Source organism: Cherax quadricarinatus, chromosome 54 (assembly GCF_038502225.1).
Source record: "Cherax quadricarinatus isolate ZL_2023a chromosome 54, ASM3850222v1, whole genome shotgun sequence".
In the NCBI taxonomy this organism is placed as follows: Eukaryota; Metazoa; Arthropoda; class Malacostraca; order Decapoda; family Parastacidae; genus Cherax; species Cherax quadricarinatus.
In genome coordinates this window covers 17,510,331-17,533,298 of record NC_091345.1, presented here as the reverse complement: position 1 = coordinate 17,533,298, position 22,968 = coordinate 17,510,331, and the positions used below count along the sequence as shown (strand labels likewise).

Sequence of the window (22,968 nt, the reverse complement as noted above, 5' to 3'; positions counted from 1 at the left end):
ATATTAAAAGTTCATTTATCCATTTCATTAGTCATTTATACAGTGGACCCCCGGTTAACGAACTTTTTTCATTCCAGTTGTATGTTCAGGTGCCAGTACTGACCGAATTTTTTCCCATAAGGAATATTGTGAAGTAGATTAGTCCATTTCAAACCCCCAAACATACACGTACAAACGCACTTACATAAATACACTTACATAATTGGTCGCATTTGGAGGTGATCGTTAAGCGGGGGTCCACTGTATTTATTTCTCATTGTTTTCTGTATGTAAAATTATTCTCAATAAAATGTATTTTTTTGTTAATACTTTTGGGTGTCTTGAACAGATTAATTGGATTTCCATTATTTCTTATGGGAAATATTGCTTCAGTTTTCATCAAATTTGGTTTTCGTCAGACTTTCTGGAACAAATAAATGACGAAAACCGAGGTTCCACTGTATATATTTAGGACTTTGAGGTGTTCCTAGTAATTTAAATACTTTACTGGCTCTATGCATGCTGTAAATGATCTCTGAATCTATTCCAGCCCTGATAGCTTACCTCCCCCTGAAAGGACTTGTCAACACTGAATAGTACTCTAAGGAAAGGAACACAAGTGATTTACAAACTGTCACCACTGGTATTATTTCCCTTTATTTTCTCTTTATTTTCCTGACCAATGTGACACTTGCTTTATTATGTTCTTTGAAAGAATGGTCAGCTAACATTATTACACCCCTAGACCCTTCACATACTTGTGCATGTGTATTCATGTGTGTGCATAGTAGTGACCAGTAAAGATGCAGGGCCAGGAGCTGTGACCTGACCCCTGCAACCATAAACAAGTGAGTATAAACAGGTGAGTACATGTGCATGTGTATGTATATCACCACTATGACTAATATCACCATCATCACTGCCATCACTATCACTACCACCACCATCACTACCACACCAATATCATAACCAACACCACTCATATCACAACCATCACCACCAATATTACAACCATCACCACCAATATCACAACCATCACCACCAATATCACAACCATCACCACTATATCACAACCACCACCACTAATATCACAACCATCACCACCAATATCACAACCATCACCACCAATATCACAACCATCACTGCCAATATCACAACCATCACCACCAATATCACAACCACCACCACCAATATCACAATCACCACCATCATGTACTTGTGTATGTATGTGAATCTATAACCAAAAAAATGCTGCACCCACATGACAGCAGGAGAGTGCAACTTCCCCTCCTGTAACTTATTTCACCCAGAAATGTGTCACTCATCAATCCATGAAAGAAAATGCTACAATGCATACTTCCAGGTGCATCATCTAAAGGGGACTAGAAGACACAGACCAGCCAGACTATGGAAAACAAAAGAGAAGAGCCACAACCTCTCCAGGGACAGAGGTTTTTGGGGCCAGGAGGGAAAAAAAGACTGGCAAGAAATGACAATAATCCTACACCACCTGAAAACACTTCTGGAGCAGAGGCACAGACATTAGCCTCTACTCCAGAACAACAGATATTAGAGCCAGCAAATAAAACCCCCCCTAAATTCCACCAGTACAACAACATTTGTCTTTGCAAACATACAGGGACTAAAGCCATTAAAAAACAACAAAATTCCTTACATCAAGGGACTGCTCACAGAGTCAAATGCAATGTTTGCAGCATTCACAGAGATCCACATCAAGGATCATTATGACAACAAAATATGGATCCCAGGTTATAACCTATTCCGATGCAACAGACTAAACAGGCAACAAGGGGGAGTTGGCCTGTATGTCACAGTTGCTCATTTGCACAGAACTACTAAACACCTCAAATGATGGTATAAACCTTGGTAATAAATACCGACAAGTTGGTTTAGAAAGACACGTAAGCAAACACTGACATATTTATTAGAAAACGTTTCGGTCCTGGGACCTTGATCACTTCTAACATACAGAGGTAGAAAGACATTATATATATAGGCGGAGAGTGAGGTGTGACGCACGTGACCTGAGGAATGTCATAAGAACGTAAGAATGGAGGAACACTGCAGAAGGCCTACTGGCCCATGCGAGGCAGGTCCTTATCAAAACAACCTCTACCTATGATGAGGACGGGTAGACGATGAAATCATGTGACTCCTGTGTTGTTGGGTTGGTGCTGCTTAAGTATCATGTATGCCAATGTTTTTGAAATTTTGTAGTTTCCAGTGTTGCGTTCTATAGTGTCGGTGACGGCGATTAGTGAGGCTTCTAGGCACCATCGGCGTCTGAGGTCTGGTTCGGTGAGAATGGGTTGTGCCTCATTCCAGTTCATCAAATGCCCCGTGGAGTCTCTGTGGAGGACACAGGCGTACCTTACATCGTCTCTGTTAGAGGCATTTCGATGCTCATTCAGGCGGACTGCAAGATCTCTGCCTGTCTCGCTTACATATTTCTTGGGACAGAACCCACAGGGGATAGTGTAGACGCCTGCTGTAGAAGTTAGAGGTGTGGGGCTGCGTTTCGTAGTGAGGTCTTTTATAGATGATGTGTTTATGATGGAAACGTTGATGTTACTCATAGCAAGTGCCCGGCGAGTATTCGTGACAACATCGCCACATGGGAGTACTATGAACTGCTTAGGGGGCTGTTCCATGGGTGGTTTGTTGAGGATAGCTTGTGCCTTGAGTCTGCAATCTCGGATGAAGAAAGATGGGAACTGAAGACGTGTAAAGGCTTGTGTTATGTAAGTGCATTCTTCTTCTAGAAAACAAGGGCTGGAGATGCGAAGAGCTCTCAAGAAGAAGCCAATGAGGACTCCTCTCTTAGTGTGGGTGTCTTGGTGTGAATAAAAGTGTATAAGATCATCCTTGTTGGTAGGTTTTCTATACACTTTGAAGAGAAGTTTGTCAGTGTCGGGAGATCTGCACAGTAGAACGTCGAGGAAAGGAAGTTTGCCATCATTTTCGAGTTCAAGTGTAAACTTTATTGATGGTTCAACTGCATTGATCTTGTTGAGAAGAGCCTGGATATTGAGACGTCTCGGATAGAAAACCAATATATGATCAACGTATCTTAGCCAGGTAACGGTGTTGGGAATGAGGGTGCTGAATTTCTCTGTCTCCAGGTTTTCCATGAAGAGGTTGGCAAGCACAGCACTGAGCGGGCTGCCCATTGCCATCCCAAAGCACTGTTTGTAACAGTTGTCCTGATACTTGAAGAAGTTGAAATTAACACAAAGTTCCACTAGACTGATGAAATCTAGAAGAGACAGAGGCTCACAGAAAACCACGACCTCCCTTTACCTCTTCTAGATTTCATCAGTCTAGTGGAACTTTGTGTTAATTTCAACTTCTTCAAGTATCAGGACAACTGTTACAAACAGTGCTTTGGGATGGCAATGGGCAGCCCGCTCAGTGCTGTGCTTGCCAACCTCTTCATGGAAAACCTGGAGACAGAGAAATTCAGCACCCTCATTCCCAACACCGTTACCTGGCTAAGATACGTTGATCATATATTGGTTTTCTATCCGAGATGTCTCAATATCCAGGCTCTTCTCAACAAGATCAATGCAGTTGAACCATCAATAAAGTTTACACTTGAACTCGAAAATGATGGCAAACTTCCTTTCCTCGACGTTCTACTGTGCAGATCTCCCGACACTGACAAACTTCTCTTCAAAGTGTATAGAAAACCTACCAACAAGGACGATCTTATACACTTTTATTCACACCAAGACACCAGCACTAAGAGAGGAGTCCTCATTGGCTTCTTCTTGAGAGCTCTTCGCATCTCCAGCCCTTGTTTTCTAGAAGAAGAATGCACTTACATAACACAAGCCTTTACATGTCTTCAGTTCCCATCTTTCTTCATCCGAGATTGCAGACTCAAGGCACGAGCTATCCTCAACAAACCGCCCATGGAACAGCCCCCTAAGCAGTTCATAGTACTCCCATGTGGCGATGTTGCCACGAATACTCGCCGGGCACTTGCTATGAGTAACATCAACGTTTCCACCATAAACACATCATCTATAAAAGACCTCACTACGAAACGCAGCCCCACACCTCTAACTTCTACAGCAGGCGTCTACACTATCCCCTGTGGGTTCTGTCCCAAGAAATATGTAGGCGAGACAGGCAGAGATCTTGCAGTCCGCCTGAATGAGCATCGAAATGCCTCTAACAGAGACGATGTAAGGTACGCCTGTGTCCTCCACAGAGACTCCACGGGGCATTTGATGAACTGGAATGAGGCACAACTCGTTCTCACCGAACCAGACCTCAGATGCCGACGGTGCCTAGAAGCCTCACTAATCGCCGTCACCGACACTATAGAACGCAACACTGGAAACTACAAAATTTCAAAAACATTGGCATACATGATACTTAAGCAGCACCAACCCAACAACACAGGAGTCACATGATTTCATCGTCTACCCGTCCTCATCATAGGTAGAGGTTGTTTTGATAAGGACCTGCCTCGCATGGGCCAGTAGGCCTTCTACAGTGTTCCTCCATTCTTATGTTCTTATGACATTCCTCAGGTCACGTGCGTCACACCTCACTCTCCGCCTATATATATAATGTCTTTCTACCTCTGTATGTTAGAAGTGATCAAGGTCCCAGGACCGAAACGTTTTCTAATAAATATGTCATAGTGTTTGCTTACGTGTCTTTCTAAACCACCTCAAATGATGTAGTTGAAGTTTTGGCGGTAAAGATTAAAAACCAAAATCTCGTCATTGTGGTAGTATACAAGCCTCCAGATGTAACTTCCCAACAATTCCAGGAGCAGCTTGAGAAAATTGACCACTGTCTGGAAAATCTCCCAACTCCTGCCCCAAACTTCTTACTACTAGGAGATTTCAACTTGAGACACCTACCTTATCTCCCAAAACATACTCAACCCCTGCCAATTTGGATTCAGGCCAAATAAAAATACTAATGATGCTATTATACACATGCTAGAACATATATACACTGCAATAGAGAAAAAAGAAGTCCCACTGGGGATCTTCATTGACTTACGTAAAGCTTTTGATACAGTTAACCATGACTTGCTCCACGTAAAATTGTCACACTATGGTATAAGAGGGCACTCCCTCAACTACCTCAAGTCATACCTCAGCAACAGAAGCCAATATGTGTATGCAAATGGGGCAAACTCTTCTGCACAACCAATTACAGTTGGTGTCCCACAGGGAAGTGTCCTTGGCCCTCTTCTCTTTCTCCTATACATAAATGACCTACCAAATGCTTCGCAATTACTCAAACCCACACTATTTGCAGATGACACTACATACGTCTTCTCCCACCCGAGCCCAGTCACGCTAGCCAATACTGTAAATACAGAATTACAGAAAATATCTACCTGGATGAGGACTAACAAACTTACACTAAACATTGACAAAACCTACTTCATTCAGTTTGGTAACAGAGCTACAGATGTCCCTCTTAACATAATGATAAACGGATTACCTATCACAAAGCTAACAGAGGGAAAATTCTTAGGAATCCACCTTGATAATAGACTCAAATTTCATACACATATACAACAAATTTCTAAGAAAATTTCCAAGACTGTAGGCATACTATCGAAGATACGGTACTATGCTCCACAGTCAGCCCTCCTGGCCCTATATCACTCTCTTATTTACCCCTATCTCACCTATGGAATTTGTGCATGGGGCTCAACAACAAGTAACCATCTCAGACCACTAATTACCCAACAAAAGGCTGCAGTTAGAATGATAACAAATTCTCACTATAGGCAGCACACTCCACCAATATTCAATACACTAAACCTATTCACCATACAAAACATTCATACTTATTACTGCACCTATTACATACATAGAACACTTAACTCTGATATTAACCCTCCCCTCAAACATCTCCTTGCCAACCTCAACAGAACACATGACCATAACACAAGGCACAGATCACTCTTTGATGTTCCTCGTGTCCATCTCACACTTTGCAAAAACTCAATGCACATAAAAGGCCCTAAAATCTGGAACTCATTACCTGTAAATATAAAAGAAACACTACCTGTTTATAAATTCAAGTCTCTTCTCAAAGATCACTTACTCACCCAAAACCAAATAAATACTGAATAACTGAACCTTATAAATTGTATATCTTAAATGTTTCTCACAATTATATCACATAAATGTTAAACCTAAAACCCAATCTAACTTTATTATTTTTTAAATACACTACCTAACAGAATACTCCATTCTACTGAATGTACAACAATGCATACAACCATATGACCTGTCTTTGTAATACTCACTTGTGCTTTATAGTAATCTGTTTACATTAAAGTTTTATCACCGATGTCATCATTGCTTAGTTCATCTTAAGTTAATTTTAAGCCAGCCCGTAATGCTATGCATAGTATAAGTGGCTTTGGCATACTGCTCTTTTCTGTATTTTTTGTACCTCTGTATGTGTGCACAAATTTTTAAATAAATAAATAAATAAATAAAACAATGTTTTAGCAGGGATCACCCTGGGAGGCAGCCCAGATGAAAATTCACATATACACGCACTATTAAATCTCTACATCAAATTCACCTTAAACAAGTAAATAGCAGAGCCTACAAGACTAGAAAATACCCTAGACCTCATTTCCACTAACAATGACGATCTGATACGTAATATAATTGTATCAAAGACAATGCACTCAGATCACAACATAATAGAGGTACAGTACAGACATGTATGCACAGGGCTCTGGACCAGCAAAATGTGAGCAGTCATGAAGGTCTCTTCACAAAATTCAATTTCAATAACAAAAACATACAATGGGATCAAGTAAACTATATCCTAAATGAAACAAGCTGGCAAGACATCCTAAACAACATGGATCTGAACATTTGCCTTGAAAAAATGAATTCTGTGGTTCTTAAGATCTGCTCAAGATACATTCCATTAAGAAAAAGAAAGAGAAGATGTAAACTGGAAAGAGAGAGACGTTCCCTATACAGATGAAGGTGAAGAGTCACAGAGCTGCTGAGGGGGGTCAATACATCTGAAATACAAAGGGAGGCACTAGTCAATGAAATTGTAAATATCGAACTTAAGCTGAAGGAATCTTACAGAAGACAAGAATTACAATAAGAACTAAAAGCATAAAGGAAATTGAAAAAAAAAAATTCTTCTTCTCTTAAGCCAAATCTAAGGGAAAAAACAACATCCAGTATTGGGCCCCTGCTTAGGCAGGATGGGACATACACAGATGACAGGGAAAGAAATAAGTGAGATACTGTACTAAAGTCCCAATATGACTCAGTGTTCAGCGAGCCACTGCCCAGACTTAGGGTTGACAATCCAAATGAATTTTTTATGAACGAAACCCAAAATTTGGTCATCTCAAAAATCTTGGATATTATTCTAACTCCACAAGATTTTGAAGAGGCAATTAATGACATGCCCATGCACTCTGCCCCAGGCCCAGACTCGTGGAACTCTGTGTTCATCAAGAATTGCAAGAAGACCCTATTGCATGCCTTCAGCATTTTATGGAGAGGGAGCATGGACACAGGGGTCATCCCACACACACTAAAAACAACAGACATAGCACCATTCCACAAGGGTGGCAGTAAAGCAATTGCAAAGAACTACAGACCAATAGCACTAACATCCCACATCATAAAAATCTTTGAGAAGGTTCTAAGCAGCAAGATAGCCAACCACCTAGATACCCATCAATTACACAACCCAGGGCAACACGGGTTTAGAGCAGGTCGCTCCTGCCTGTCCCAGCTACTGGACCACTAGGACAAGGTCCTGGATGCTGTAGAGGATAAACATAATATAGATGTAGTATGCACAGACTTTGCAAAAGCTTTCAACAAGTGTGACCATGGTGTAATAGCACCTTTGAAGAATTTCGAGAGTTTATCTACTCTCTGAGCCTGGCCATGGGCCAGGTTTGCCTGGTCAACCAGACTGTTGCTGCCCCACATATCCATCACAGCCTGGTTGATCTGGCACCTTGTGAAGATACTTGTCCAGTTTCCTCTTGAAGGCCTCTACATTTGTTCCAGCCATGTTTCTGATATCTTCTGGTAAGATGTTGAATAGCCTGGGACCCCAGATGTTGATACAATGTTCCCTTATTGTCCCCACTGCACCCCTGCTCCTTACTGGGTTTATTTTGCACTTCCTCCCATATCTCTCACTCCAGTATGTTGTTATGGCAGTGTGCAGATTTGGGACCAGGTCCTCGAGTATTTTTTCCAGGTATATATTATCATGTATCTCTCTCTCTTCCGCTCCAATGAATACATGTTCAAGACTTACAGGCATTCCCAGTAGTTCAGGTGTTTTACAGGCTCAATGTGAGCCGTAAATGATCTCTGTATTTGTTCCAGCTCCGGTATTTCTCCTGCTTTGAACGGGGCCATCAGCACTGAGCAATATTATAAGTGAGGGAGCACTAGCGATTTGAAGTGTGTCACTATCGGCATTATTTCCCTTGTTTTGAAAGTTCTCAATACCCATCCCGTCATCTTCCTGGCTGTCGTGATCTTTGTCTTGTTATGGCCTTTAAAAGAAAAGTCCGCCGACATAATTATTCCCAGGTCTTTTACGTGTTCCTTACGTTCTATTTGGTGACCCTCACAAAATGCGTGATGAAGGAATAATGGAAAAAGTTGGCAGGTGGATCTACAACTTCCTGACAAATAGAACACAAAGAGTAATAGCAAACAGAGTGAAGTCCCAGGCAGCCATGGTAAAAAGCTCTGTTCCACAAGGCACAGTACTCGCTCCCATTCTATTGCTCATTCTCATTTCTGACATAGAGATGTAAGCCATAGCTCCGTGTCTTCCTTTGCGGACCTCCATCAAAGACACTGTGAGACTCCAAGTCGACATCAACCAAATCTTCGAATGGGCCACTCAAAACAATATGAAGTTCAATGAGGAGAAATTTCAACTACTCAGACATGGGAAACTTGAAGAAATTAAAAATGTGTCAGGGTATACGACAAATTCTAACCATACAATATAGCGGAAAAGTAATGTGAAGGACCTGGGAGTAATAATGTCAGAGGATTTCACCTTCAAAGACCACAACAATGTATCTACCTCATCCACTAGGAAAATGATAGGATGGATGAGAACCTTCAAAACTAGGGATGCCAAGCCCATGATGATTCTCTTCAAATTGCTTGTGCTCTCTAGGCTGGAATACTGCTGTATACTAACAGCCCCCTTCAAGGCTGGTGACATTGCAGACCTGGAGTGTACAAATAACTTTCATGGCACACATCAGTATGATAAGGCACCTAAACTCCTGGGAACAGTTGAAGATCCTTGATCTGTATTCCCTTGAATGCAGGTGAGAGAGATACATGATAATATACACATGGAAGGTCCTGGAGGGATTGGTACCAAACCTGCACACGAAAATCAGTCCCTATGAAAGCAAAAGATTCGCAGACGATGCAACATTCCCCCGATGAAAAGCAGGGGCGCCACGAGTACACTGAGAGACAACACAATAAGTGTCCGGGGCCCAAGACTGTTCAATTGCCTCCCAGCATACATAAGGGGGATTACCAACAGACCCCTGGCTGTCTTCAAGAAGGCACTGGACAGGCACCTAAAGTCAGTACCTGACCAACCGAGCTGTGGTTCGTACGTCAGCTTGCATGCGGCCAGCAGTAACAGCCTGGTTGATGAGACCCTGATCCACCATGAGGCCTGGTCTCAGACCAGGCCGCGGGGGCGTTGACCCCCGAAACCCTTGTGATGTAGTCCAGCTGGGCTTGTGAGGTCTCTGGGGAGACCTAATTTAACCAATTATATGGTCACACCTTGCCTTGGCAAACGTCTGTAGCCACGGCCACGTCTGAGGTCTTTTGTTCTTGACGCCTCAGACCTAGGCGTCAGGTCGTACACGTGGTTGTGGAGGGTGCTTGGACCACCATAAAAGCCCAAGGAAGAGCATGATCATGAGATTGGAGCGGAGCTGCTGCTGGGGCGCAGAGCTCCTGAGCAGAAGATTCGGGCAGAGCTCTGGCCTGGGTGCAGAGCTCTGAGCAGAGACATTTCGAGAGGAGCTGCTGCTGGGGTGCAGGGCTCGGGAGAAGGCTGCTGAAGTCTCTGGAGGAGACTGTTGGAGGCATTGGGCAGAGTACTGGCTTGGCGCAGTACTCGTGCTGTGTAGGTCTTGGGACCTGTGGCTTAGTTCCTGTAGTGAACTGTCCTCTGTGCTATATTGTAAGTTACATTCATTTTGGTCAAGTTGATTGTGTTCCCTGTCTCACTGCTTATGTGTACCACCCCATTTATCTAAACCACAATAATGTTCTGTTCCCAAATATATTATGATACAAAGACGTAATAATAAACTGTGTTTGAGTAGAATAGTAATATTCACTGTCCCCGTTATTTATTCTTATTTCCATTATTTATGTTTAGTTAAAGTAGTGAGAGGGTGAGTGGTGAAGTGTGGTGGGTAGAGTATGAGAGGTGAAGGTGTAGTCACCACTGACCTGTCATTACCTACCTACCTCCGCTAATCATCTCACTCCTACCACCTCGCCTGCCTCTCCCCTGCCTACATAATCCCTTACTCCCATATTCCCCACTTATATCCGATACATTCCATTACCCCCCTACATGACACCCTCTCCAGGTAAACTCCAGGTAAGTTAGTCACTATGACACCTGAAATTGTGATGCTGAGTAAAAAAAAGGATCTTCAATTAAAGAAACCTTGTGCAAATCAATTTCAAGATGATTTACATGAAAGTGAGCAGAGAACACCTGCACATATTAAGTCCTCAATGAACATTCACTTAGTAATAGTTGACCAGACTTTGAAATTTGGTGCTGACTGGACTATTATCTAAACGTACTAGGGCCATACAGCACGCTGACTGGATAAGGCATTCTGAAGTTGCAAACAAAAGCATTGGACCCACAAGGGTTTAGCACTTCATGGGAATTATAATACTAATGAAACTGTAGCTACCAGATGAACAACTCTGGCATCATGCCATGTAATATTTAAAGGTTCATTCAACTCAGGAAATTTAAAAACACTATAAAAATGCAAGTTCTTAATATTTTTCAATTTTCTCTTTTGCAGTTGTATGAGTTTAAAATTTTCTACAATCCTTTAAGAAATTTTTGTATTTTTAAAGATAGTCAAATTTGATAAAAATTCCAACAGTTCCAAGTCTAAAAGGAAAAATATTTTCTGCATTATTAAATATGCCCACACAAATCAGACTGAATGCGTACTATCCTGGCCATAAGATGCATCAACCATTAAATACTGAGTTGTTCAAAAAAGGCAGTGGCATATATTTTGATCACAATGATTAAATAGGAATCAAACACTTTTACACACTAAATGGTCAAATCTGCACCTACTCACTTGATTTCACTCTCACCCTTGTTGAATTAAGAGGTATTTTTTTTAAATATTAATTTGAAGTTATACCAGCAAAAATTTTGTAAGTTAAATGGGCCATTCCAGGATGCTGAGAAAGGGTTCAATAACTTTGGTCATAGAGCACCCTGCCAACTGTTTCTAGAATCTGGTGTTCATTACTATACAAAAGGAATCAAAATTTGCATCTGATAGAATGAAGGGTTCTCAAGTTATGAATGCAAGAAAATCAAAAAGCTGGAGGAAGGAAAAAACAAAAAAAATTCAGGCAGCCACTTAAAGGTTTTCCTTTGGAATACCTATAAATTTACACTGAAGGATATGTATTTTAAATACTAGTAGATATTCAATGTGGGAGTCAGGTCACTGCTACAGTACTGACTACTAATAGTGCTTAACTTTGTTAACAAAAAAAATTACTGTTTTCTTTTCTGCCGTTTATTAATAATAACAATAATAGTAATTCATTATTATTAATCTCCTCTTGTTAGACTAACCTTTATACTCCATTCTAGTTTCTAGTTTCTCAATTTTTTTTAACGGACTAAAGTAACTGAAATTTCTCTTCAATGAACATCCTATAACTGTGACTCACTGGAAGACTTGGTTTATACCCACATAAAGATTTGCAGTGTCCTTAATTATACGGGGCTATGATTTATGTACCCGTCTATGTTAGATATGAGGATGAAAATAAGGATGGAGAGGATGTCAGTATCTTGGGGAAGTGTCAGTACCTGATGGTATGTCAGTACCTGATGGTATGTCAGTACCTGATGGTATGTCGGTACCTGATGGTATGCTAGTACCTAAGGGAAGTTTTAGTACTGTACCTTGGGAAGTGCCAGAAACATGTTAGTACCTAGAGAGTGACAGGGAAGTATCAGTGCCTGGAGACTGCCAGGAAAGTGCTAGTGTCTGAAGTGTCAGTGATAGAGAGGCTTCCAGGAAAGTGTCAGGCTGAGAGGGACAGTAAAAGGGAAGTATCAGTATCTGGAGAAGGGCCTAGGGTAAGTACCTGAGAAGAGGGTGTAACATGGGTAACATGGAAGCATCAGTGCCAGCTAAGTGTCAGTATCTTGAGAAGTGCCAGAGGTGCCTGTACTTGAGTGGGGACTGCCAGTAAAGTGCCAGCACATGAGACAAAGTGTCAATAACTAGAGTGCCAGGGAAGTTTCAGTTCTAGGGGACTGCAAGGAAAGTGTTATAACCTGGGAAATGCCAGTACCTGGGGAGTGCCAGGTAAGTGCCAGAATCTAGGAGTGCCTGGAAAGTGTCAGTAATATATCTAGGAATACACTTTGATCCATGGATGTCATAATTTATAGTGAACACAAATGCCAGGTTAAAGTTCCTCTACAGACAGGCATAGTATCTACCTACTAAGGCTCATAGGACTGTATGTCTAGCCCTTAGTAAGCAAGTTTATTTAGATACAGATGCTCATAAGTACAGCTACACAAAGTTAGGTGAGCACAATTATCATACATAGTAATGTGTAAATTACTTGGGATATCCCAAAAAAGTCAGATGAAGTGACTTATTTCCACTGAGGTCCTTGTAATATCTTATAATTCTTATACATGTATAGTGCCATGCAGATTATTCTTGTTTTTCATGATACTCTGTTCTAACAAAAGAAAACTGAAAGGCAGACTACAAAACTAAAAGACAGACTACAAAACTGAAAGGTAGACTACAAATCTGAAAGGCAGACTACATATTACCAAGAATATGAGTGAGAGTCTTTTAGGTAGTAGGTTGGTAGACAGCAACCGCCCAGGGAGGTACTACCATCCTGCCAAGTGTGTGTAAAACGAAAGCCTGTAATTGTTTTACATGATGGTAGGATTGCTGGTGTCCTTTTTTCTGTCTCATAAACATGCAAGATTTCAGGTACGTCTTGCTACTTCTACTTACACTTAGGTCACACTACAAATACATGTACAAGCATATATATACACACCCCTCTGGGTTTTCTTCTATTTTCTTTCTAGTTCTTGTTCTTGTTTATAACCCTTATCTCCATGGGGAAGTGAAACAGAATTCTTCCTCCGTAAGCCATGTGTGTTGTAAGAGGCAACTAAAATGCCGGGAGCAAGGGGCTAGTAATCCCTTCTCTTGCATAAATTACTAAATTTAAAAAGAGAAACTTTGGTTTTTCTTTTTGGGCCACCTTGCCTTGGTGGGATACAGCCGGTTTGTTGAAAAAAAAAAAAAAAATGAGCGAGACTCATCCTAGACCTGGTTACCAGAGAGCATGTGGGCCAGGATGAATTACAACAACTGCAAATACATAGTAACATGATAGGAAGATAAGGTAAGGTAGCTGCAGCTAAATAATAATAATAATAATAATAATAATAATAATAATAATAATAATAATAAATAATAATGGTATACAATACCGACAGGTTGGTAGATAAGACACATAGGCAACTTTATTCCTAAACGTTTCGCCTACACAGTAGGCTTCTTCAGTCGAGTACAGAAAGTAGGCAGGAGCAGTAGAGATGTGAAAACGATGTAATCAGTCCATCACCCTTGAAGTCGTAGATTTGAGGTTGTCAGTCCCTCAGCCTGGAGAAGTTCTGTTCCAAAGTCTTTGGAACAGAACTTCTCCAGACTGAGGGACTGACAACCTCAAATCTACGACTTCAAGGGTGATGGACTGATTACATCATCTTCACATCTCTACTGCTCCTGCCTACTTTCTGTACTCGACTGAAGAAGCCTACTGTGTAGGCGAAACGTTTCAAAATAAAGTTGCCTAAATGTTGCCTATGTGTCTTATCTACCAATAATGATAATAATAATAATAATAATAATAATGATAATGATAATGATAATAATAATAATAATAATAATAATATCTTTATTTACTATAAGTACATGTACAAGGTATACAGGCCTAGCTGACATCAATGACATACTAATATATAGAAAGCCGCTTGTTATGCAGAGCGTTTAGAGAAAATTAGGTCAGTTTTGTCCCAGGATGTGGCCCATACCAGTCAACTAACACTCAGGTACCCATTTAAACTGATGGGTGAACAGGGACAGGGACAGCAGGTGTCTCATGGAAACGCATCCCTAATGCTTTCCAGCCGTACTGGAGGAGATTCTAACCCCAGACCTCAGTGTGTGAGCTGAGTGCACTAGCGATTGAGCTACGGGACACCATGTTTACTAAATTGTTCACAATCAGTATCCAGAATATCTTGCTACACATTCAGTCAAAATTAAGAGAGCCAGTATGGTACTAGGGAAAGTGAACACAATTTTGTTGCACCTACATTAGGTAGTCATGCCTCAAACAGCTATACACAGCAATGATGAAAAGTGGAATGGGCTTCCTGACCATGTCAAGGCCCAGAACGGGCTTCCTGACCATGTCAAGGCCAGGAACAGGCTGCCTGACCATGTCAAGGCCAGGAACAGGCTGCCTGACCATGTCAAGGCCAGGAATGGGCTGCCTGACCATGTCAAGGCCAGGAATGGACTGCCTGACCATGTCAAGGCCAGGAATGGACTGCCTGACCATGTCAAGGCCAGGAATGGTCTGCCTGACCATGTCAAGGCCAGGAACAGGCTGCCTGACCATGTCAAGGTCAGGAACAGGCTGCCTGACCATGTCAAGGTCAGGAACAGGCTGCTTGACCATGTCAAGGCCAGGAACAGCTGCCAAGGCCAGGAACAGGCTGCCTGACCATGTCAAGGCCAGGAACAGGCTGCCTGACCATGTCAAGGCCAGGAACAGGCTGCCTGACCATGTCAAGGCCAGGAACAGGCTGCCTGACCATGTCAAGGCCAGGAACAGGCTGCCTGACCATGTCAAGGCCAGGAACAGGCTGCCTGACCATGTCAAGGCCAGGAACAGGCTGCCTGACCATGTCAAGGCCAGGAACAGGCTGCCTGACCATGTCAAGGCCAGGAACAGGCTGCCTGACCATGTCAAGGCCAGGAACAGGCTGCCTGACCATGTCAAGGCCAGGAACAGGCTGCCTGACCATGTCAAGGCCAGTCTCAGCTTATGCTGAGGCTGGCCTTGACTAAAAAGTGCTTACTGAATGAAGCTGCAGAAAAGGAGGAAAATAATTTCTTGTGTAACTAATATTCCTGTAACTGTTATATATTCAGATGACTTCTTTTTAATGCTCATGTAATTTATTCTCTATGTATTTGATTTACACTACTTTATTTCTGGAGTATTCATTGTCATGCATTTGATTTACACACTGTACTTTATTTGTAATGTTAATCATTATTGATTTCTTCTGTAAATAATAGTTATGCTGCAAAAAGTAGAGCATTACAAGGACCCCAATGGAAATAAGTCACTTTATTGTTTTTTTTTTTTTTGGGGGGGGGGGATTACCTTATGGTAGATATGTGTAAACTACCTATTACTATATAAGACAATTACAATCATCCAAAAACTGTGCAAATTATGCCTAAATAAACTTACCTGGGAAGTACCAGTACCTGGGGAGGAAAAAGTGTGCCAGGGAAGAATTTTATTCAGAAAATAAGCACTAAACGCAGATGTATGAATGGCAAGAAGTGTTAATGCCAGGAAGTGCCAGAGATGTGTTTGTAGAGTGAATGGTGATTGTTAGTACCCAGAGTGCCAGGGAAGTGTCAGTACAAAGAGAATGTCAGGGAAATGCTAATATCTGGAGAGTACCAAGAAAGTGTCAGTACCTTGTGAGTGCCAGGAATGTGTTGATACCAGGAGTGTCATGGAAGCATTGGCCCCTGGAGTGCAAATGAAGTGTCAGTATCTGGAATGTCAGAATAGTGTAAGTACTTGGAAAGTGTGCCTGAGTAGTGTCAATACCTAGGGAGTACCAGGGAAGTCAGCACCTGGGAAGTGCCAAGAACAGTTTCAGTATCCCAAGAGTTCCAGGGAAGTGTTAGCATTTGGGGAGCACCAAGGAAGTTAGCACCTGGGAGTGTGGCAGGGAAATGTCAGTACCTGTGGGAGTGTGACAGGTAATTGTCCATACCTGGGTAGTGCCAGGTAAGTGTCAGTACCTAAGGACTGTGGCAGAGAAACATCAATACCCGGGGAGCGTGGCAGAGAAGTGTCAGTATGCAGGAAGTCTAAAAGGGAAGTATCAGAACCTGGGGTGTGGCAGGGTAGTGTCAGTACCTTGGGTGTAGCAAGATAGTGCCAGTAACACGAGTGTGGCTGGGAAGTGTGTATACCTGGGGTGTGGGGCCGAGGAGTGTCAGTATCAGGGGGAGTGTGGCAAGGGAGTGTTATTACCTGGGGAAGTGTGGCAGGGAAGAGTCTGTACCCAGGGGAGTTTGGCAAAGTGATGGCAGTACCTGGGGGTGTGGCAGGAGTGTGTCAGTACCTAGGGTGTGGCAAGGGAGTGTCAGTACCTAGGGAAGTATGGCAAGGAAGTGTCAGGGCCTGGGGAGGTGTGACAGGGGAGTGCAAGTACCTGGGAGGGAGTTAGGGAAGTATGAGTACCTGGGGAGTGTGGCAGGGAAGTGTCAGTACCTAGGGAAGTATGAACTGGGGAGTCAGTACCTGGGTAGTATGGCAGGGAAGTGCAAATACATGGGGGAGTGTGAGAGGGGAGTGTCTGTAGTTGGGTATGTGGCTGAGAAGTGTCAGTACCTTGGGAAGTATGAACTGGGGAGTCAGTACCTGGGTAGTATGGCAGGGAAGTGCAAATACATGGGGGAGTGTGAGAGGGGAATGTCTGTACTTGGGTATGTGGCGGAGAAGTGTCAGTGCTTGGGGGAATGTGGCAGGGTAGTGTCAGTACTTGGGGGAATGTGACAGGGAGGTGTCAGTACCTGGGAGTGTGCCAGGTGAATGTGAGAACTAGAAGTGTGGTAGGGATATATCAGTATCTGGAGGAAAGTGGCACTGAAGTGTCAGTACCTGGGGAGTGTGACAGAGAAGTGTCAGTATTTAGGGGATTGTAGAATTGAAATGTCAGTTCCTGGGGTAGTGTGGCAGGGAAGTGCCAGTATCTGGGGAGCATGGCAGGAGTGTCAGTACCTGGGGGTGTGGGGCAAGGGACTATCAGTACCTGAGGAAGTGTGACGGGTGTCAGTACATAAGCAGTGTGCCTGGGATCATTACCTAGAGGAGTGGGCAAGTTTCAGTACCTGGGAATATGGCATGGGTGTCAGTACCTGGGAGTGTGGCACAGGTCAGTACCTGAGGGAGTGTGGCACAGGTCAATACCTGAGGGAGTGTGGAAGGGAGGTTTCAGAACTTGGGGGTGTGGCATAGGTGTCAATACCTGAGGGAGTGTGGTAGGGAGGTTTCAGAACCTAGGGATGTGGCAGGGGTCAGTACCTAGGGTGTTGCATGGGGTGTCGGTATCTGAGGGTGTTGCAGGGGGGGCCAGTACCTGGGAGTGTATGGCAGGGGTATCAGTACCTAGGGGTGTGACAGGGGGGTTTCAGTACCTGGGGAGTGTGACAGGGGCATCAGTACTTAGGGATGTGACAGGAGGGGGGTCTCAATACTTGAAGGTGTTGCAGAGGGGTGTCAGTACCTGGGGGGTGTTGCAGGGGGTGTCAGTACCTGGGGTGTGGCAGGGGGGCCTCAGTACCTGGGAGTGTGTGGCAGGGAAGTCAGTACCTGGGGAGTGTGGTAGGGGTCTATACCTGGGGGAGTGGCAGTGGGATGTCAATACCTGGGGAATATGGTATGGGGTGTCAGTACCCAGGAAAGTGTGGCAGAAGGTCAGCACCTGAGGGTCTGGCAGAGGTTTCAATACCTGGGAGCATGACAGGGGCATCAGTACTTAGGGATGTGACAGGAGGGGGTCTCAATACTTGAAGGTGTTGCAGAGGGGTGTCAGTACCTGGGGGGTGTTGCAGGGGGTGTCAGTACCTGGGGTGTGGCAGGGGGGCCTCAGTACCTGGGAGTGTGGGGCAGGGAAGTCAGTACCTGGGGAGTGTGGTAGGGGTCTATACCTGGGGGAGTGGCAGTGGGATGTCAATACCTGGGGAATATGGTATGGGGTGTCAGTACCCAGGAAAGTGTGGCAGAAGGTCAGCACCTGAGGGTCTGGCAGAGGTTTCAATACCTGGGAGCATGACAGGTGTGTCAATACCTGGGGTGTTGCAGGGGGTGTCAGTTCCTGGGGGGAATGTGGCAGGGGTATCAGTACCTGGGGTGTTGCAGGGGGAATCAGTTCCTGGGAGAATGTAGCAGGGGTATCAGTACCTGGGAATGTTGCAGGGGGTGTCACTTCCTGGGGGGAATGTGGCAGGGGTATCAGCACCTGGGGGTGTTGCAGGGTGTGTCAGTGCCTGGGAGTTTGTGGCAGGGGTTCAGTGGGAGTGTGGCAGGGGGTCATTACCTGGAGACTGTGGCAGGGGTTCTCAGTACCTGGGGAATGTTGCAGAGTGTCAGTACCTGGGTGAGTGTTGCAGGGGTGTCAGAACCTGGCATGTTGTAGGCTGTCAGTCCCTGGGGGTGTTGCATAGGGTGTCACTACCTGGGGGTGTTGCAGAGGGGTTAGTATTGGGGAAGTGTTGCAGGGGGCCAGTACCTGGGGAGTGTTGCAAGGAGTGCCAGTATCTGGGGTGTTGCAGGGGGCCAGTACCTGGGGAGTGTTGCAGGGGGTCAATACCTAGGGAGTGCTGCAGGGGGTCAGTACCTGGGGAGTGTTGCAAGGAGTGCCAGTATCTGAGGGTGTGTTGCAGGGGGGCCAGTACCTGGAGTGTTGCAGGGGGTCAGTCCCTGGGGGTGTTGCAGAAGATGTCAGTCCCTGGGGGTATTGCATGGGGTGTCAGTACCTGGGGTGTTGCAGGGGGGTTAGTATCTAGGGAGTGTTGCAAGCGGTGCCAGTATCTGGGGGTCAGTACCTGGGGTGTTGCAGGGGGTCAGTACCTGGGGTGTTGCAGGGGGTCAGTACCTGGGGTGTTGCAGGGGGTCAGTACCTGGGGTGTTGCAGGGGGTCAGTACCTGGGGTGTTGCAGGGGGTCAGTACCTGGGGGTGTTGCAAAGGATGTCAGTCCCTGGGGGCGTTGCATGGGGTGTCAGTACCTGGGGGGTGTTGCAGGGGGATCAGTACCTGGGTAGTGCTGCAGGGGGTCAGTATCTGGGTAGTGCTGCAGGGGGTCAGTATCTGGGTAGTGCTGCAGGGGGTCAGTACCTGGGGAGTGTTGCAAGGGGTGCCAGTATCTGGGGGTGTTGCAGGGGGGCCCAGTACCTGGGGTGTTGCAGGGGGTCAGTATCTGGGGAGTGCTGCAAGGGTTGCCAGTATCTGGGGTGTTGCAAGGGTTGCCAGTATCTGGGGGTGTTGCAAGGGGGCCAGTACCTGGGGAGTGTTACAGGGGTCAGTATCTGGGGTGTTGCAGGGACTCAGTACCTGGTGTGTTGCAGGGGGTCAGTACCTGGGGAGTGTTGCAAGGGGTCAGTACTTGGGGGTCTCGAAGGGGGTGTCAGTACCTGGTGGGGTGATGCAGGGGGAGGGGGGATGTCAATACCTGATAAGTGTGGAAGGGGTGTCAGTAATTATGGGAGTATAGCATGGGTGTCTGCACCTGGGGGGTGTCAGTACCTGGGGTGTTGCAGGGGAGGGGAGGGGGTTGTTAGTACCTGGGAAGTGTTGCAGAGGGTGTCAATATCTAGGGGTGTTGCAGGGGGGGTTGTCAGTACCTGGGGGTGCTGCAGGGGGTATCATTCCCTGGGGGTGTTGGGGTATGGATCTGAGTACCTGGGGATGGTGATACAGCGGGTGTTACAGTCCTCAGTGGTGACGGCGGTCTCTAGTTCGTCCAGACCACCAGACTTCTTGAGCTTCTTGACCAAGCTCTTCACTGCCTTCTCACTCCATTTATCCTCCACTTCCCCCTTCTTGAAGCTCAACAGTCTCTTTACTACAGGAGGGGTGAAGGGCAACATAGACATGTTTCAGCGAGACCTACACGGCCGCCGCTGCTCGGTGTCCGGCACAACACCAGCAGGATAGCGGCTCAGTGCCACAAAATACCAGTTTTTCAAGTATGATAACCGAGAGAGTGCCACAGGCCACAGCTATGGGGGTGCCACGGGGGGTGATCAAGAGGGGTGCCACGATCGTCACGGGTAAGCAAGAGGGTGCCAGGCTCTCCACGGGTACGCAAGGAGGTGCCAGGCTCGCCACGGATAAGCAAGGAGGTGCCAGGTTCGCTAGGGATGAGCAGAGGGGTGCCACGCTCGACACAGCTGACCGTCGTCTCACAACACATCAGGGGACGACATGTTTGGGCCGCGCTACCACCCTCTCAGACAGTACCTTTCCGCTAAAAACTAGTGCAAAGTCTACATCCTCCTAAATGGCTTCTCTCTTCATGTAATTACTCCACACCATTTCATTTACCCACGTGAGTATATTTGCTTGGTGTTACGAGGCGTGCGTAAATGCCTGCGTGCAGAGTGGACACCATTGTTTTGGTGTATCCTTCCGCGCTTCAACACATCGAAGTACAAAATATGTCATGCAACACTCGCCTCAGACTTTCTTTTATTGAAATTACTGCCTTCTCTAACAGTAACCGCTGTCTTATGTCCACTCTGCCGTTAGGAGATTAATTGAATCGCTTAACAGAGTGCTGTAATAGTGATGACAATCTATATATTGTGAAATAAAAGGCCAGATAAATAGAGGGGTGAATATTCCATTTTGTGTGAGCGATGGCTGTGGGTGATCAATATATAGCTATTGTGTGCTCCACAGCTGCTTAAATGGCGTTTACACCCATTGTCCTCCTCCTCCCTACCACGTCTGCTGCTCTGCTAATTCAGGCCTATCTCCAAGGCAGATTTTAGGCCTAAACCAACATAAGAAAACTTACACACAGTTCGGGTTTCTAAAGTGTTTGCGACAGAGAAACTGTCACGATTGTAATAAACTTTATGAATTTTCAGAGAAAATGTGTTATTAACTTAAAATAAATGTTCACAAGGCACAGATTATATACAGCATGTAATATGAACCAGGTAATTCAGAACCATTAATAATAGCCATCTTAATAATTATATTTTGTACATGGTTGAATTGTAATGTATATAAATGAAATCCCCAATATATATATATATATATATATATATATATATATATATATATATATATATATATATATATATATATATATATATATATATAACTTGTGTGTAGTTATTTGTGATTGCAGATGTCGAGCCTCAGCTCCTGACCCTGCCTCTTTATCTGGTTGTTACTGGGTTCACTTTCTCCTGACTTCAAGTGGTGATGGTAGTATTTTATTCGTCAAGAAACAGGACAAGTGTTTGTTGACTCTGGTCAGTTGTATGACTTGTTAACTGGAGCTTTTCGCCATATGACCGAGGCCTGTCACTGGCTTACCTGTCCACTCCGATATATATATTAAAAAAAAAAAAAAAGTCATCTCTCATAAAGCTCCTATATAGTGCATTTTTTCATATATGCGAATGAATAAGGCATCCAAAATTGAATATCGTATGGAAAGGCCTTCATATTAGGCGGTATTCATTTTTTCTTGCACTTTTTTCAAACGTATTTAAGAAAAATAGCACTCTACAGAGGCGCTTGATAAGAGATCCATTAAATCATGCGAGTTTTAACATTTTTAAAAATGTGTATAGATCTTGTGTCTAAACTGCTTCAATATCCAGGTTATTCCTCTTCCTGAGGCTGAAGAAATACTTCATGACCTCCCTGTAACTCATCATTGTTGTCAGTAACCATCTGTGTCCTGGTGAACCTGCTTCCAGCTCTCTCTCTCCATGTCCATCTTGTCAATTCCGCTGAGTGTTTCGTAAGTCGTTATCTTGTCTCCTTTATTCTTTTTGTCTATTGTCATCAGATTTATCTCCTTTAGTCTCTCAAAATACTTCATATCTCTTAGGCTGTATAGCCTTTGTGGCTTAGCGTTTCTTTTTGATTATAATAATCATATATCTTAGCTTTGTGGGTTGTGTGTGTGTGTGTGTGTGTGTGTGTGTGTGTGTGTGTGTGTGTGTGTGTGTGTGTGTGTGTGTGTGTGTGTGTGTGTGTGTGTGTGTGTGTAGTGCGAAGAGGAGTCGCAATACTGTAGTTGGAACAATTCACAGATAAGTTATATCTTAAAGACGCAGCTGAACTACGATACGGTCCTTCTCTACTTGATGATCCAGGACAGACCGAAGCTTCGTCTAACGTGTCCTCTATATTTAAAAAGTGGGTTGTGTGTCAATAAGTACTAGCTCTAGTGATGCTAGGGAACCACAGCCTCTAAGAAAATAAAAACTTTTCAAGAAAAAAATTCTCTCGCTGAGGTCGTCTACGTTCTCTTCACGTACTACCCGTTTTTATATTCTTTTAAATAATATTAGTACAAGTTTGTATGCAGTACATTATCATCCTAAAACAGATTATAAATCTCCTCTGGCTTTTCTGGATCGCCACAATGAGACACTAGAACGTGAAGGTACCAGCAGTCTTGGGCCTTCACTTGGGATCCATGCTCCAATTCCCTGAATGCCTTCCATCATTTCTTCACAGGATCTGTATAATATTTACCGGTTTAGCGCTCCCAATAATAATAAT

The 22,968-nt window shown here is 44.2% G+C and overlaps 1 protein-coding gene across 4 annotated transcripts in view; it reads right to left on the bottom strand.

Annotated features, from left to right (window-relative positions):
- Positions 1-20,836, bottom strand: part of LOC128699158 (mothers against decapentaplegic homolog 3) — a 504,184-nt gene extending 483,348 nt beyond the window's left edge. For 3 of the 4 annotated variants that reach the window (XM_070096673.1, XM_070096674.1, XM_053791707.2), the window contains exon 1: positions 20,116-20,822. In XM_070096673.1, the coding sequence (XP_069952774.1) occupies positions 20,116-20,309 (194 nt within the window). In that variant the 5' untranslated portion in view covers positions 20,310-20,822. Of the gene's footprint in view, positions 1-20,115 lie in introns of all 4 variants that reach the window. The other variant, XM_070096672.1, reaches the window with a different exon arrangement.
- Positions 20,837-22,968: the final 2,132 nt, after the last annotated feature.